At 40.0% G+C, this 18,984-nt stretch overlaps 2 protein-coding genes across 2 annotated transcripts; one reads left to right on the forward strand and one right to left on the reverse strand.

The window, feature by feature from the left end:
• Positions 1-646: 646 nt before the first annotated feature.
• Positions 647-4,181, forward strand: hapln3 (hyaluronan and proteoglycan link protein 3). The gene is given in 6 exon segments (XM_027013883.2): positions 647-726; positions 1,267-1,399; positions 1,592-1,963; positions 2,103-2,210; positions 2,213-2,404; positions 3,185-4,181. Coding segments are annotated over 5 exon segments (1,086 nt in total). The 5' UTR covers positions 647-726; positions 1,267-1,272; the 3' UTR covers positions 3,472-4,181.
• Positions 4,182-5,170: 989 nt separating this feature from the next.
• On the reverse strand, positions 5,171-15,994 carry acanb (aggrecan b). Its single transcript, XM_035532456.1, is given in 16 exon segments — positions 5,171-6,620; positions 6,873-7,054; positions 7,470-7,618; positions 7,736-7,818; positions 7,910-8,068; positions 8,271-8,381; positions 8,487-9,462; positions 9,464-9,837; positions 9,951-10,028; positions 10,343-10,648; positions 10,813-11,106; positions 11,195-11,322; positions 11,590-11,764; positions 12,005-12,388; positions 12,624-12,703; positions 15,856-15,994. Coding segments are annotated over 15 exon segments (3,558 nt in total). The 5' UTR covers positions 12,697-12,703; positions 15,856-15,994; the 3' UTR covers positions 5,171-6,534.
• Between the last annotated feature and the right edge of the window lie 2,990 nt (positions 15,995-18,984).

The raw sequence follows: 18,984 nt of genomic DNA on the forward strand, positions 1-18,984 counted from the left end.
ATAAGTAGTTTCAGATATAGCTTCATATGCATTAAAATGTGTTCTTTTTGAAAATCTAATTTATGCTAATTACGCAATAACCATCGTTGCTGTCCGTTTCATAAAATTAGATCCTACAAAACTTGCAAGCTTATGATTTTAAAATAGATTTTATACCAAAAATAAACAAACAGAAATGTTAAGAGCAGCATGTTATTCTTTATCGTTCCAAGTGTTATGGATGGTTTTTTTTGCTCTATAGACAATTAACAGCACCATATCAAACCGTTAAAATTACCGACAACTATTCATCAGGCGTTGTTTTGACGATGTAAACTTTATATCCTAAAGTTTTTGATGACGCCATTGCAAAGGTCTCACATTAGCTATTCTGAAAACATTAGAAATGGCGACATTCCGTTATCAAACAACTGGGGTTTTGCTTCCTTGATTGTAAAGCTCTGGAAGTGCTTGTTTCAGCAGTCTATCATTATTACGCTGTAATTAACAGCATTGCATCTCTGACCTAAAATAACCAGCGCACCTGGTGTGGCATAAACCTTTGTCAAGGGACAGTAACACCCACCACATTCAGCTCCAAGCCATTGTTCATTTAACTGCAGAAAGGACGCGTCAATGACGTCATGTCAGATTTCCAAAATATCAACATAAAGGAGTCGATGTATTGCACCCCGGCCAACGATGAACATGTGTGGAACTGCCTGAGAAAACTAACGTTTTACATCGGTAACTAGCGGATCTACGTTTTTGCTACTAAACTGCAGTTTGTCGTTTATTACACTACGGCATAAAGCTACTGTTAAATCTGTGCTTTAAAAGCATATAAATAATTAGCCATTTGTGTCACAAATGTTGCATTTAGTAGGCCTCTTGGCAGAATTCGATTGATTTGCATTTCTGGATATCGGTTTTGAAGATGGGTCCAATTTTTGGAACAGTTCTAGGCAAATTTTAGCAAAGCGTAGTTACCTGCTCTTGATATGTATTACGTTTCCTTGCGCAAGTGTATTAGGTTTTGTTTGTTTTTTGTTGTTGGTTTTTTTTTGGGGGGGGGGGGGGGGGTTGCCTCAACATCAGAATAACGTTCTTTTACATTTTCAGTTTGCTAGGAGAAAATATTTTGCCAGTGTGTCTGTCCACGTCCTAATGTATACGTCTTAATGCCTAATTGATGTAGGATACGTGTACATATAACAAAACACTGTTGCATTACTATCGTTACTAAAAATACTGTTTTTTTACAACTTAAAAATATTGTTTGCAAAGTTAACAATGAACATGAGGATTACACGCCCCCTACTGATGTTGATGCACCTTCTTCATGCTGGAAAGCCATGCACGGCTGTACATACAAGGCTACTATATCAAGACATAACAAATAGTAACGGTAACGGAGAGAGTAAGTTACTTTATATCTATTTAGAGAATTTGTCAATTATGTTAGCGTATCATTTATACTGAATGCTTTTCTGAGTTCTCATTAGGCAATTAGTCTACGTCTATATCCTAGATATTTATTTTGCCAATATATCATATTGTGTAAACAGCTCTTTGTTATTTTCGTTCTTCAACCTCTCCTGTTCTGCGGTAGTACACTTTCGTGGCGTCCGTCTTCATGTGGAATCTCCTGAAACTTCGGTGTCTGCTGTTCAAGGATCCAACGCGACTCTTCCATGTCACTACCGGTATGAGCCAGAGCTCAGTGTGCCTCGTAGGACGAGGGTGAAGTGGTTCTGGCAGCCAGTTGTAGGTGAAGGTACAGAGAAGGACGTGATAGTGGCGTTAGGCTCCCGCCTCAGAAGTTATGGGGACTTCAAAGGTCGAGTGCGTATTCGTCGCAGTGTCCAAGGGGACGCTTCCCTGGTAATCAACCCGCTACTAATCGCTGATAAGGGTCGCTACCGCTGTGAGATTATCGACGGTCTGGAGGATGACAGTGTCACTGTCGAACTTAAATTTCAAGGTAGACTGTAATGTATATTTCATCTGGCTTAATTAAACTTTATTCAATCTGTTTGCTGGTTGCCCATGTGTTATGAAGTTTTGCATACCTACTAGTTCGTTCAACTATATTCATTTTGTGATATTTTCCCAATTCACAGGTGTGGTATTCCCTTACTACTCCCCTAGGGGGCGCTACAAGATGAACTTCCTGGAGGCTAAGGAAGCTTGCCATCAGCAGAGTGCCTGCCTGGCCACCTTTGAGCAGCTATTACAGCGTGGAAGGAGGGTCTTGACTGGTGTAATGCAGGTTGGCTGGCTGACGGAACTGTGCAGTATGCAGTCTCTGTGCCCCGAGAAGCCTGTGGTGGCATGGACCTGGCACCAGGTGTACGGAGCTATGGTACACAGCACAAGACCCGTGCCCGCTTTGATGTGTTCTGCTTCACGTCATCCATTAGAGGTGAAGGCTTCATGCCAATGAATTTCTGTGTACGCTTTCAGTGGATAATCATTGAAGAATATTATATAAGGAATAAAGTTAACTGGAAAGTTATTCTGAGAGGCCTTTGTAAGAAATAATAGGCAACGTTCCAGACACTGTAAAACCCAACAGATGTTGCAGAGCTGTAAACTAGAACATGATTCATCACAGCTGAAGCCAGTGAAGTTATTTTTTTGTGCCTGTTGTAATTGTTGAATTTAACATCCATTTATCATTCTGACAGTTGTTTGGCATCATTTATCATGCATACCAAATGCACTGTGGCCTTCCAAAACAAAGCGTAAAAATTGTCCTTGTCTTTGATCTCCAGCAAAATTCTCACACTCTGAGTCAAACTTTAGTCTTCAAAGAGCTACACAGTCATCGTCAAAGAATCTCCTCTCTGCCTTTTTACCTGAGTTAATTAGTCTTCCATATGTTTTCAGGCTTCTAGTTTTAGGTTTAATAATATATTTTTAATTTTAGCACAATGTTAGTGTTTTTGACAAGCAGTCTGTCTTAAAGGTTGAAGAATTTTGTTTTTCAGGTGATTGAAGACATTAATTTACTTGCCCTTTATTCATTATAAATTAAAATGAATCATTTGAACAACTTCAGCCATTTGGCCCTCATCACAGAAATTCTTGAAGCGGTCCTGATTGCATGTATTAGAAAAGAACAACCTTCTGAATAGGACACTTTAATTTAGTTACAAATACAGTACAACACAGTTAATGCCTTGCCTTGACTTGCCTTTAGGTGAGGTCTACTTTTTGCAGCACCCACTCAAGCTGAATTTTACTGAGGCAGTGGATGCATGCGTGCAGGACGGTGCTCAAATTGCTAAAGTGGGCCAGCTGTATGCAGCCTGGAAGTTGGTGGGACTGGACCAGTGTGACGCAGGCTGGTTGTCCGACGGCAGTATCCGGTACCCCATCGTCCAACCCAGGCTCAACTGCGGCCCGCCAGAACCTGGGGTGCGAACCTTCGGCTACCTTCCCAAGTATTTAAAATATGGAGTGTACTGCCACAAACCCAAGTGGTAAGGTTCTGATACAGCCCAGGTTATTGTTTGATGACAAATGTGAAATCACAGCCCTTCTACGTTGTATTAAAAGTGAAGGGAGTGTAAGCTTCTACCACTGTAGTGAAATGTAGGAAGTCAGACCTTTTACACTCTAGTAAACATGAAGGGTGTCAGAGTGTTGCATTGTAGTATAAACGAAAGAAGCCAGAGCTGTGTTTGAGCTTGCATCATAGTAAATCTACAAGCATTTTTGAAGCATTTAGAGAAATAGTTCTGATGCATTTAGCAGCAAGCAGAGAGAGCTGTTTTCTGTTATATTGCCTGTGCTCATCTGGTATGTAGATTTAAGATAGTTTCACTCAGGGAACAGGTCTGCACAAACTACCCCAGGCAAATTATCTCTTAAAAACTGACCTTCGCTGTAAACATGTTCAGTATTGATATTATAGGCATGTACGTACGTATATTGAAACACTATTTACAGTATATTTCATGTTCATATAGGCATGGCAAAGCTGAGAAATAAAGGAAGGTAAAAACTTTTTAGAAAGCTTAGGTGATATTTTTATCACATGACGCAAAGCTTGTGACATTATACAAAGGATTAGTTGTTTGATTTTACCTACTGTGATTATTCAATATTGCATACAGGTTTTACATTCTAAGTTGTTTGAAAAAAACCTCATGTAAAGTGTTTTCATTTTAGATAATAAATGTATTTTTCCCAGACACTTCCTATGCTGATTTTTAGTGGTCAGTCATACTCTGTTAATTCCCTAAACTACCATACAACCTGTTAATGAAAGTAACATTTTTAACAGGGGTCATCTAATTGCGGGAAATGTTGCAAAAAACATCCATCAATATTGCAGAATTTTTGTAGGCATGCAGGTGATTTCATAGACTAATCAATAGAGGGCACACTCAGCCCACTGAGAGGACTTGTGGGATAGGGAGATGAAGCTGTCCACCCAGAGAGCCTCTGCTGGAGCTCGGACTCATGCCATGGTCCCGCGCCACCCTGTCTGAGCCGCTTGGCACAAGGAGAGGAGAGAGGCACACTAATGCTTTTACCCACCTCCTTTTTCCACAAAGCAAACAGAAGTGCCGGTAATTTTATGATCCCTTGGACTCAAAGATGTCCTATTTACACCTGTTTCCCAAACATGGTGAGGGACAGGGGGCGAGTTTAGAATGAAAAGACAGCAGTGTTGCTAACTGGTCCTTTTTGACCCAGCCTTCCCTGCATAAAGGTGCATACTGTTAGCCGTGAAAGACATATTCATGAGCTTGTCCCCTTTTTCCTCTGCTGGGACTCCTGGAGATGAAACTGAGCTGAGCTAAATGGGCTATTTGTGCAGAAACCGTACAGAGACAGGACGAGTGTGTGGGTGCTGTATGGCCCTCTTCCCCTCCAAGTTTAACAGCATAGTAGAATGGGTCTACATGATAATTCTCTTTGTAGTAGATCTGTAATAGTTAATGATCTGTGTAAATGGCAGGCTTGTAACTGTAGGATTAGACGTTTGAATAGTGCTGTGATATGAACATGTTCATCATGCTAACAGATGCCAATACTCAAAATTGTATTCTTTTCCCAAAACAAAAAACAGAAATTCCTGAGAAGTTGGATAACTAAACACACATATGCATGTATAAATTCATCAAATGGAAAAGGTTCATAAACAGATGAAGTCTTACACATATTCACACGTACACACATTTAGTTTCTGTTTATTTGTTGGACACAGGTATGGCACTTGACAGCTATGAGCACAGTGTAACATAGTTGAAAATAACAGTTGACAGCAAGGCCTCACTGCATGGAAAGGGCTGGATATTTTTGTGTATGATTAGAATACAAACGAGTGCAATAATCCCCCAAGAAACCTATACTACTTTTTGTTTTGTTTTTGTCAAAGAAGAATGGCTTGTGGTATATATGTATGAATATGTTAATTTGTATATTGCAATGCATCATTGTAAGCACTGTAATATTATGCAAGTACCTGATATGAATAATTAGCAATTCTCTTTCACTCCAAATAGTAGACATTGCATCATAAGTGGATTAGCTTTCCTATGTGAAAAGATAACGAGCCAATGTTTCCAGATATAGTCCTCAGTAAGGAGGACCCCGAAAGTGAGACAAATTTTTTTATGACTTTAAAATTGAGTTGTTAACGTGACAATGAAGTCATGTAGGAGACCTAGAAATGCTTTACTTTTCACAGTCTTACAGAGATAACGTGCCTTCTGTGGTCAGGCTGGACATATGAACAGTGATAAACAACAAAAAAAGAGAAAAGAGAAAAAAATTATCCTAAGAATACAACTTGAAATACTAACATGCTTGACTTCATTGTATTCAGCTGTAGTCAATGAAGTCTTTTGTCTTGTTTTGACATTAAGTGACACTCTTAAGCCCATTACTACCCTAACATTCACTCACTCTTTCTCTCATTTTCTCTCACACTTACAGAAAAGTGTAAAAAAAAAAATCATTATGCAGAACAGTAAAGTGACTAAACTGAAAATAACTGCAATCAAGTAGGGGGTAATTTGCCATGTATTCTGGCAAAAACTGCCCAAAAAAGTAAAAGGGAACAACAGTGTCACCTGGTGGCGCAGAAGAATACTTTCGCAGACAATGTGTTTCATTGTTGGGGAAATCCAGAGCTTTGACTCATTTTCATTTCTCAGAAATACTCAGTCTGTCACTGATTAAAATGATCTTCACATGGATTTGTGTTGTAGATCAGAGTGTTCGTCAAATCTTGTTTTACATTAGGTTGTCTCGGAACAAAAGCCAGTGATTGGGAAGATGTTCAGTGTTTCACCAAACACTCACCATAGAAACTTACATTCTTTGTTCCTTCACTTTTCCCAACAGCAAGGCACTGAGTAACACTCGAAATCAGCCAGGCAGACTACAGAACAGAATCTAATGTGCATTGTTGCATAAATTTAACCATTTACTGAAGCTATAGGCTTTCTTCTGGGCAAATGAGAGTTTTTGTCAAAAAACTCTTTACTAACAACAGTTCTCTAGATGATTTGAAGTGTGCGCCTTGAGTCCCATTCAGAGGACCTTTCTCTTTTTTCAATTGTTGACTGCTTTGGAATGCCACTTGAGTGATCTTTTCCGTAGTCTGTTGTTTGTTTTGTCTGTAGAACAGAGAGAATATAATGAAATGCTTTGTAGTATAATGTCCTGTTAAGGCTAAGGTTTAGTCTATCTTAATGTATCCCAACTTTCTTTAAATCCTATAATATTCTGTGGGCTTTAAGTGTATTTTCCATAGGTATGCAGAGTTTTTAGGTAAATATCATTGAAACAGGGAAATACTCTTTCTGACACCATAAGAATAAAATGTAGAACTCAATCTCAGTGCTAGTGTCCATGCACTTTGGACTCACTTCCCACACATTCCACTTTTGGCTCCTCCCACTCCCCATTTGGCATGCAATGTATGACAGACTGGTGGCGCTGTATGAAGCCAGGGTCACACTGGTAGCGGATGATGGAGTTGACTGGATAGCGCTCCCTGCTCTTTCCAAACGTCGTCGCATTCATCACCTCAGGAGGGGTAGAGCAGGGACTGGAGGGGAAAATTGAAAAGGTTTAAGGCCCAATTAGATGTTCCTTCAAACCGCACAATGAATGTAACATCAAATATTCTCTACAACAGCCGTACAAAACGTAGAGGCTATACCATACAAGCTGTACAACTATAGACCCGTCTGTTAGTTATTACACTCTGAGTTAAACCTGTAATGGCTGTCAGGCTGTTTCTGCAATTATGAAAGGGCAAATAGTTTTCACTTGGGTAATACAAGCTTATTACCATATATGTGCATATGCATTGCTTACTTCTTTGCAAACATTTTTTAAAAAGTGGTAACACGTCAAGATTTATTTAACTTACTATTATGCAGTTGATTGCTGAAAGAAACATAATACTAATAAAACCTCTTAACAAACTGGGGCAGATGAAATCCTCTCTCCTGAGCCACTTACCAGGTCCACTTTTGCAAGTGAAGGGCAGATGGTAGTTACAGGGCACATCATTCCACTGGCCAAGCTCATGCCAAATCATTACGACACAGTCTTCTCCAGTGTTATAGTAATTATCTGGCTGATTAGGTTTCCAGTTTTCGTATTCCTGTAGAAAGCATAATAATGAATATCTTTAAATAGGGGAGAGAGTTAACATTTTAGTAACTGTCACAATAAAGTCATTAAGAAGTTGTAACTGATGTATAATGGACATGAACTTCACCAAAAGAGTTCCATCTGTCCAACGAAACTCATTTTTCTTGTCCCTGTCACTGAGTCCAATCCATTGGTAGTCCTGAGCCTGAGCTAGGTAGGTTTAAAGAGACCATGAGCAGCTAGTGTAAAAATTCACCTATTACATGGCACCCATGTCAAGTAAATTCCATTCTGTACTCACTGTTAACAAAGTCTTGCTCCTGCTGGGAAGTGACGCTAACCAGGTGAGCATTTAGTTCTTGACAATGCTGCTCAAGCACTCATCCGATCTCCCGTTCACTAAAGTGAATATAGCAGCTGCCCATGAATTCCACCCAGCCCTCTGCACATCCCTGAGCTGCTTAAAAAGACAACACAGACAGTGATGATGGGTTTTTGCAAACTGGCTAGTGGAGATTCTTTCAGATGATGTTAGTATTGAGTTAGCTAGCAAGTCAAGAAGCTAGATAGCTAGTAAATAAAAATTCAGGTTAGTGGTTGTAGCTGTAACTTTAATCTGCCACAATTTAATGACACAGTTATAGAAATGCATCTTCACTTACGTGTTGCACAGTTCTCGCCACTAAATCCTGCTGGACAATGGCATACCGCAATTTCATCTTGCACAGAACACAATCCATTACCACAGGGATTTGGATCACAGGGGTCAGAGACTGCCATCAGGAAGAGACAATCACAATGCAATGGAGTATGCTGAATCATTGAGTTTTGTGTATGTATATTTCACCTTGGAAAAACATAACTAATTACATGTTTACCTTCTGTGACAATAGGTTGCTCCATGGTAGCTGGCGTTTGAAGAGAAATGGAGGGAGAGGTGGATAGGGTTAATGTGGTTGGGCTGGTAGTGTTTAGCGTTGATTGATCAGTGAGATTAACCTCTTCTAGAGCTGCTGTCTGCTCCTCCAAATCTTTAAGGATATCTTCAGTATTTCTGCTATTTATATTTTTCTTATATGAGAGTTCCGAAGGCAGCTGAGTGGAGGGTTCTTCTTTGTGAAGCTCTGCAGAACTGCCTTCTCCACTGATCTCCACCAAGCCACGACCCTGCTCTGCATCCTCTGAAGACCTCAAGGTCACTGCTGTGACCTCATCTTCTGTTAGCAAGATGATTGCTCCACTCTCTGGAGAAGTTATATCTCCTGATGGATGGCTAAAACCAGAGGCATAACCAGAGAGAATGCCACTGATATCACCAGATACATCACCAGAAATTCCGGAAACCTCCTGCTCTCCTAAAGGTCTTCCAGTCAGGCCAATCATATCAGAGTCCAGAAAAGATACACTAGGGAAACCAGAGCCACTCGTGATGTCACCACTGTGCAATCCACTCAGTCCAGACCCACTCATGCCTTCACCACTGTGGGACCCACTGAATCCAGAGCCACTCATGACATCATCATTGCGGAACCCACTAAATCCATTGCCACTCATGATGTCACCACTGTAGAATCCACTAAAATCAGAGCTGCTCATGTCACCACTGAGCCCGCTGAATCCGCTCACCTCAGGATGCCCTCTGCCAAACTCTTGCTCTGTTTTCCCCTGTGAGAAGGACAGGTCAATCTCTTTATGATCAACCAAAATGATCATATCTCCACTACCAGACCCAAATAGAAGACCACCAGATCCACTCCAAATGTGACCAGATCCAGACATGTCACCTGATCCTGGGTGGTCGCCACTAATGTCTCCAGATTCCATTCCTGAAGGAAACATTATTGTACTGCCTTTCTCCAGCCTCCTGAGGACCCCTTGATGCAGATCCTTCTGGTGAAATTATATCTCCACTCTCCTGGAAGCTGACAAAGATGCCTGAGTCATCACCACTGTGGCCAGATCCAGATACATCCACACTCGAAAATCCGCTGCCAGACACATCACCACTGGGAAATCCACTACTGAATATTTCACCACTCGGAAGGTCACCCCCGGATACGTCACCACTGGGAAGGCCACTTCCAGACACATCGCCACTTGGAATGTCACTACCATATATTTCGCCACTGGGAAAACCACTCCCAAGTACATCACCACTTGGAATGCCGCTTCCGGACACCTCCCCACTGGCAGATAAGTCAGCAGAAGCAGATCCAGAACTGATTTCCTCTACAGATATGGGAGGGACAAAAAGCCAAGCTGAAGAATACAATACTGAAATTTAATAACTTGTAATACACAGGTTTATTTTACACTTAGTAGATATCAAATGCATCTTATACCAAGCCTTTGAGCCTCTGTTATGTCTGTGACGTTGAGATCCATTTCCATCCATGTAGCATTCAGCATAGACCGGTTTGCTAAGAGAGAAAAATGAAACTTCAATATTGACCTGTCCTTTTGGCCTACATATTACAACACTGACATTCCTTACATTTTATACCTCGAAAGCAGTACGCATCATATCTGGAGTAAGGACCAGGCAATCCAGTCTGGTCAAGGTTAACATACACTGTTTCTTAACAGCAAAGGAATAAATGACAATAATACTACACTATAAAAGTCAGTGGATATTTTTGTCTAGGGATTCATAAGAGAGAGCTTGGCCTGAGTAGAACACCATAACAGAATCAGCACCACATGAACTCACTCATGAACACATGAATTCACTCACCAGTGCTGACATTTTCTCCAGGCCTCTCATAGCCAAGATAAGGCTGTGCTGTAGCCACACTGATTATGGTTTCAATGACCTCAGTGATGTTGTCTGTAGTGGTGGGAGGGATGGGTAAGTGCACCTCCATAGCTGTGGTAATCCAGGGCTCTTGCGTTGCAAGCTCCCCCCGCACCTCACCCTCGGTGGTGGCACTCTCAGGATAGGCCAAGGGGCTCTGGGTGGCAGTGGCTACACTGAACGTCACATCTGTGGTCCTGTAAAGTTCAGGCTCTGGGGAGGACCCACTTGGCAGCTCTTCCTCTCCTGATCCATGAACACATTCATTATTTTGCACAAATGTATCGTCAGGTGTCTTGCTAAAAGAGGTATTTTTGGTATTTGGCATAAAAATTATTAATTAATAAATTAATAGAGACAGTATTTGTCTGAGGTTTTAGAAAAATATGAAACCTAGCCGGTGTGCTTACCTTCATAGCAGATTGCATCATAGCGTGAGTCTGGATTGGGGTAGCCAGTCTGGTTTGGGAAAAGGTAAACAGTGCGCACGCCTAGAAGACCCCCGCCACATTGTGGCCGGGCGATGTTGATGGGGTACCTCACACTACCGTCAGCCAGCCAGCCGGCATTGCATATATCCATCCCATCCTTCCAGGCCAGGTACAGCTGCCCTGTCGTGGCCAAATGGGCCCCAAGCTTGGCACACTGTTCTGATGCCTCAGTGAAGGTAAACTTCTCCATGGACATGGAATAGAAGACTCTGCCTGGGGTTTACAGGAGAATAAAAGTAGAGCAAAAATAAATGTGATATGCTCCAATTTCAGAACAGTGTTCTGAGTATTGTGTTTTTACCTGTCATCTTTTCTGCAAAGCAGTACACATCATAAGTCTCATCATCATCTCTGACTCCATAGGTTCGTACCCCAGGGAATCTTTCTTTGTCTCCATAGCAAGGCTCTCTTGGCTCATGAATGGGGTACCTGAGGGATATATCGATACATTTAAAACAGACAAATAATAATTTGTATATGTATTACTATTACTTCTGAAGTCCATTTTGTTTCATATTAAGTTATTTATTTATTTATCCATTAATTCATTAATATAGTTATATATGTAATGATTGTAACATCATGCAGAAAACAGTAAAACAATGCTGCTTCATTGTCACTATGAAAATCTGCCAAGAGCAAACATCTATACAGCAATACAGTGATTCTAACAGGAAATGGGCAGGGAGGCAGTACCTGACAGTTCGGTCTGAAAGCCAACCTGCATCACACTGATGGAAGCCATCATCATAAGCAGCCTGCAGCTGTTCTGGCGTTGCTATGACAGCACTGTTCTGAATGCAGGCTGCCTTTGCCTTCTCAAAGGTCAAGGTGTAGCGGCTGGAGATGGCTCGGTAGTGGAACACAATGCCTGTCAAACACAATGACTTCCCAGCTCAATATTCCACGTATGCCAGCATCTCAACAAATGCCAAGAAGTGGCCTTTTTAAAACTAAAATATGTTTTCTCTTAAAATGTGAAAACCTACAAAGGCAGAAATAAAAACCCAAACAAAATAAACAGAAAAATGTTAAGGAAGTGTGGTGTAATATCAGCACTGTTCAATATATTTTTTTAATGTTACTGTTTGTGATGTGTGTGGAGCATTACCTTCCACTTTCAACTCCACTGAATCATAGTTATCCTCAATGCCATGCATGACCTCACAGCGATAGATTCCAGAATCATTGGAGCGCAGCTCTGTGATCTCTATGGTAACATCCATGGGGAGGGTGGGGTAATTCATCATGGTGACTCGGTCCAAATAGTCTGTCTCAATGTGCACTACACCCCTGGTGGCTACAAGGATGAGGCTTATTTTGCCCTTGTGGATAAAGCTCCACTTGATGCGGTGGGACAGGGGAGCAATGGTAGGTGCTCCCGGGTCATAGGCTGTGTTGTCCTGGAAGTAGCAAGGTATGACCATCTTCCCACCCAGCAGGGGGCGCAGTGGTGGTTTCACAGGGATGCTGACACTCAGTGAACTGTCCTGGTCTGGCAAGACAGATATGCTTATTAATGAATTAATGAATGCTACAGCAAAGCACATCATACATAGTTGAGTGTAAGAAAAGACACCAAGCAGTAAATCAGATGAACTTTATAATAACTTGAAATTCATTGAAAAAATTAATGTCCACATTAAAGAATAATTGTATGAACCCAACAACTAAGTCACTGAAACATGGTAGTGAAATAGCGGTCAAAAAATAGAAAACTTTGAGCTCACCATCCATATCTCCAAACAAATCTGTTGCCGAGATGACACTGAGGCAGGTACACAGAAGAAGTAAAGTAGTCATGTTTCTCCTGTAGATCAGTACAAATACACAATTCATCTCTTTTGAGAGCCATGTTTTATGATATTCAGATTCAAACATGTTAAGGTTTAACAGTTTGCCATTATGCTAACTGTAAGACATTTTGGTGACATAATCCTTAAAAAACAATGTAATCAGTCAGTTTGCATGATTTCATGCACATCCACGTTGTCTGTTGCACAGGAAATGTTCTCATGATGTAAGATAGAATTTTAATTGCATTTAATCATAATATAAAATTTTAAATGGGTAAAAAAAAAGTTTTTTCTTAATAAGTTAAGAAAGTACATTCAGTGTCACACAGATTTTGTGATAATGGGCTTCTCTGTGCAAAATTGCCTGTCTGGCTGTAGTTCAGACCTGCCTGAATCAGGATCTTTTAAATGCACTGAGCAACTTTCATCTTGGCAGGATACTCACAGAGGTTTCTATCACAGACTTCTAATGCTACAGGAAGAAGCTGGCATATATCTGTGTTTAGGGCCAAAAGCTCGACTGAATCCAAAACACCCCACACTCTACAGCCTTATACTATATGAAACATTCATCCACACACACTATTTTTATTAAGGGGGCCTCCATAGATCTATATACATTATTTCTGTGATTAAATGCTGCTACAGTTAACTATATCCCTAACCTTGTCTCATTGGTTATGAAATCTTTTACTTTTCCAAGAATTAAAGTAAAACAAGTAAAACCTGTATACTGTTATATTATTAATGTTTATATTGTTTTTAATAAAAACTTCACACATACAAACATACACACATTTTTCTGTTCAAGAGTAACATTTACCGCTCCATCTGACCACGGGCAAACTCGAGTTTAGCTAATTCTACAGCCACACTAACTCATCCAGTCCTGTTCCTAGCTGTCAGATGAGACACATTATCAGAGCTCCACACACTTGGGAATTCAGAAGTATGTTTACTTCTTTATGAGAGATTCCTTGCAAGTGAAAATATGAATTGCTCAGCTTTCAGTAGCCCAAAAAGCCAACTAACTTCCTGATGATTGACCCAGAGATGTAGGCTTGATGGTGTGGACAATCACCACTGCAGGGTTCTGTTTACATAAATGAGCTATATAGGCCTCGATGTTCAAATAAGATGATGTTTACAGACCCCTTCAGTCAACTTAGGAAACAGAATCGCTTGCGAGGATGTTTGCTTTGATCAGGACTGTGCAAAACGTAAAGCTATGTTAAAACTGCAGTTTCCCTGTCATAAAGAGCAGACCAGCTGATGTATTTTGGAAAAGTCACTATCATATTTGACAAGAATCCTAACAGCATATTTGGCCAATCAGCATTTATATCTAGTTTGGCAAATGAGTCTAGCTGGCACATCCTTGAGGTAGTGTAGGAACGTCTGGAGCAGCGTGCCTTATCTTTCAGTAGGACGCCATTAGACGCCAGCTTCAACACAACAAGCCTAAGCAATTGCTCTAAAATAACCAATGCCAAAAGGGAGGCTACTTGGTTGTTTGACAACATTGTGCATCAGAAGGTGAAAAAATAATTAAACATGACTTTCACTTCTCAGCTTTAACTGTTTAAGATGTTCACCATTGTTTAAAAAAGATTTCTCAGTAAGTCTTAAACATTGCTAAGTAACTGTTTTTAATTGCTAATGCATTTTCAAAATATTACATTTGTATATTATGTAATATGTGTTGTATGAGTTTATGTATTGTGATTTGGATAGTCTTCTTTCTGCATTAACGAATTATCTGAAAGTTTTTAATTAGATAAACCACAGAATATAGGTACAAATTTTTGAAAAATTCTACTTAATGGGACAGGATCAGATTTTCTTTACACAACTATAGAACAGTTTGAGAGGTTGTGTAAATCTTACTCCTTGACTGAAGTGCTCCACATAACCACTGTTCTTTTCAAACTGCTCAGCCTACAGGCTTCCCAAAGCAAGCTAGCCAGCTAGCCTTGCGGCTAGCAGCTGCTTGGTAATTGCTGACTGTGTGAAGAGTCATAGGATACAGAGCAATGCCCAGTTTAAAAATGCAGCTCCATGTCTATGCCTGTATTCTGAGCTCATCGCGGCTGGGTGGAGGGCTCTACAGTGTACCCATTTACAAACTGCGAAATGATTCCTTCTCATCGATAGAGGCCAATAAGCAGAGGTCTGTTGGAGCTGTGGGCGGCGTGCATGAGACTGGGCCTGCACCATAGCCAATGTAAACATGACGCCGTGTTCCAGAGGAGGCCCTTACCCACCAAGCCCCGGGAGAACTATATGGAAAGAACAGTGTTCGCATTCACATGTCCATGCACACTTACACTCACTCACTCACTCTCTCTCTCTCTCTCTCTCTCTCACACAAACACACACACACACGCATACGCGCACACACACAAACAGGCTCAGGTAGGCCAGGCAAAATTCAGCACTGTAGTGGGCAATATGAGACATTGTAAATGGGAAAATTGGTTGCATGTTTATATTGCATAAAAATGTCTTCATGGATTCACAGAGAAATTACTCTCTCACTGATTACATTCTTACATTCTCACTGAAAGTATCTTGTGGTAACTGAATGGAAAAATCATTCCACTGACTGGAAAATAACTGTAGTATTATTTTAAAACTATGTTATCTTAATTTTTCTACATTTAATAAACTTTACATAACCATAGCAATAGTAATGACATACACAAGTTTTGTGGTGAAATGCTATGCCACAGATTGGAACCGAAGATGAGTTTCAGTGAATTAGCATTACAGAAACATCTTGTAAAATGTCATCTCAAGATAAAGGCAAAAGCAAATCTTAGAGGATAGAGATGGCTTACTATTGAACTAATCTACCATTATTTAGTTTACTAAGGTAGAATGGTCCTACTGTAGCTGTAATGAATACTATAATTTAAGTAAAAAGCAGCAAAAATGGAATGCATGAGCTATAAAAAGGTATATAAAACAGGCAACCGAACATAACCAAATCAGTTTGAGACTTATTCTAAAAACATTGGCCTCTGCTAATTACATAAAATTTCTTTATATGTGTAACAGTATGGAATCAGTTCAGTTTTTATATAGGTGAGATTTACAGGTGTGAAAAACCTTATTCTAAATGATTAAACAATAACAAAAATCTTAGACCATATCAGAGACTCACCAAGTTATTACTGTTCTTTGTCTGCACTTGATGCTGTTTTAGCTCCTTACAGTGATCCCAGGTTAGCTGCAGTTGACTGTTGGTTTGTAAAGGTGAATTCAAAATCCTGGTGTTTTTGGGCTGCTTGCTTCCCTGGTATGTGCTGGGAGCAGAAAGAGGTCTTATTCAAATCGGGCATGAGTTTAGCAAAGTGACAGAGAAAGGAGGAGGAGGAGGAGGAGGAGGAGGAGGAGAGTGGGGGGTTGCCTACTACTGTGTGGCATTAGTTGTAACAGTTTTGAACCTACAATTTTGATTTTCATTCAAACAGTGTGGATAGCAACAACCAGTGCATTTTAGTATTATGCATATACATACTTGCTTTCCCCTTTTTAACTGTCAACTTAGCATGAATTAAATTATATGTATGCATGCCTTGTTGGTTCAAAAGTGTTTTCCAAACTCTTCCAAGACATTCAATAGGCAGACAGGGAACGTCAGAGGTCAAAGGGAAATGTGAGAGGTCATGTTGACACTGTCTTCTCGCATTTACAGTGCAGCAGACAGAAAGAAACACATAGCTATACACACCTACGGCACCCAAACACATGATACAAGATGTATTTCCCGTGGCCTACTATCACCAGTATGTTATATGTTACAACTGAATGGTGAAGTTGTTCAGTTTGGCACCTTATTATAGCAAGACATGGACATGAGTACATCCAAAATATCCCAGATCTAGTACCCAACATTCATTCATAAAGATCAAACTTTGGATCAGCTGAATTGCCAGAACTGAATAATCAGTTTAATATTCACAAAATCCATTCTCTTGGATTCTCAGAATCCAAGCTTGCATTTAGTATAAACTCTATTTATATAGTGAACAAGAGAAGATAAAAGTAGAAATATTACAACTATATATTTGTACTATTAACCTAATGGTTTTGCACCTATAATATGTTAGAAAGCATATATCTTTGCTATATCATTACACTTCTTATGAGGCACAAACTTCTCACTCCAAGAGTACAATCGTGACCAACATGAACCCCACCCCACCTCTCAATTATTAGGAACAACTGTAGGAACAAACATGACTGAAATCATGGAAATCCACTTTAACTTTGCTGTGTTTTAAACAAAATTAGTTCCAAACCACATGAAGGGACATACACTGACATCCAGTGATATGGATCTCTGTCTGAATCAGAAATGTTTGACACCCAGCATCAACTGGTTGATTATATATTTCCCAGATCGGAAGCCTGTCTTTATAAAAAAATAGCCCTTCATGTAATTCATAAACCAGTCACACTCAGTACAGTGCTGAAAATGGAAATATAGAAGTCATATATGATAATGGAATGTTCAACTATGTTATTCTAAACTTGGCTCCCTTTGAGAACAGAATATCTGTTTAGAACTCACTCCATAGCCTGAAATTTTCTTACAGCATTAAATGTGATTCATTAACCCTTAAAAGAACTAAATAAGTAAGAAACCGCATATAAAACTTAAAGATTAAATTTAAATATTTATGACAATACCTTTTCACAAACATACATGAACTTAGGCAAAGTACAAGCAGAGAATGGCCAGGGTAAAACTGGCAGGCCTTTCTTGGGTACACTGGTGAGCAGACGAGGACGTGCCGAGTGCCTGATAAGCCTACTGTAGGCTCCACTCTCCAGTGATTTGTCTCCCCCTGCTGTGAAATTGGAGAGGGAAAATCATTCACTTATTTTCTTCAGCCACTCGCAATTCATGTAGGAAATTCCCAAATGTCTAAATAGACTGTCTCACAGGCTCTTGTGCTCTCTGTCAGTGTTGAAATTGTTTGGTTATTTCAAAATAATATTATTCTCCTAATACCAGAGTAATTTTTTTATAATTAGTAAAGGAAAAAACATTTCTATATTTGTGACTTTGCACCTGTTAGCATTTTCTAATACTATTACTAATACTAATATTAGTCAGGTTGCTAAAAAATGCTGTAAAATGTACCCACAGACTTCAGCCAAAACTGTTTCTGACTACACTGCATGAAACCAGCTTGGTAGCCTGGACTGTAGACCAGGCCTTGATTCACACTCAGCCAAATTATGCGTAATGGTCTGGAAGGTTTAAAAGAAAATATATAGCCAACTGAGTCTAGTGACACAAGTCTGCTACATTTGACTTCATACTGGCACACTGTTAGCCTGTGCAAAAATGGAAAAGTGGCCCCTTGTGGATGGTTTTACAGCATTACCAATGTTAGTATTCAAGCCTTGAAAAAAAGTATTATAGAGTCAAAATTAAAGGTGTATAGTACATGACCAGGGCAAAGTCTGAAGCCATTTACATTTACTGCCAGTGTTTACTTCAGCACTTTGTGTTTTGGGGTTAACAAAGCCAAATTTAGGCCTCTGGAATGTCTTAATATCAACCAAAGTGTTACATGAGTCAAATTTATGTTTAAATCTTAAACCATTAAACAAAGTAGTGAAAGTAGTGGGTAGGGTCATGATTCAAACACAATGGGAGTACTCAGTACAGTTTGGTGTCTACACTTACATTTTGTATTGTTCATTGTCTGAAAACATTCTAGAAACATTTCTTCCTCCATATCTACCACCAGTAAGTCAATCTTGCAGCAAATTCAGCCCAAGTCTGGTTACTTCATTGACACTGGTGGTAGCTTAGTAACTAAATCCTTAGTAACTAACAAGGCAGGTCAGGTGCATGGGGGGACCGGAGATGGCTTTCACAAAGCAGCACTGTGCCACTCCGTATTGTGTCTGTCTGTAAATGGCTTCACTGCTCATAGAATGCTTGCGCATACATACATTTCAAAAGGTATTATTGAGCCATAGACTTATTCCTGCACTACCACAGTCGTTTGTTTAAGTTTGTTAAATGAAAATACCGTGTGTCCTCAATGAAATTTCTATTTGTGAGTGTAAAATGTCTGGAAAGAAATCGCATCCCAGAAGAGTTACTGTGAGAGAGAAGACTGTTCACACCTTCGAGGTGACAAATATCAAGCCTGTGGAAGGCTGCTGAACTGGCTTTTTGCAGTCTGAAGGAAAGTGTGAGCAGTGGAGTACACAAGGTCTCGACTGTCTACAAACACTGCCAGAATAAGACTTAGACACTGTACAA

This window comes from Electrophorus electricus, chromosome 12, assembly GCF_013358815.1.
Source record: "Electrophorus electricus isolate fEleEle1 chromosome 12, fEleEle1.pri, whole genome shotgun sequence".
Classification (NCBI taxonomy): Eukaryota; Metazoa; Chordata; class Actinopteri; order Gymnotiformes; family Gymnotidae; genus Electrophorus; species Electrophorus electricus.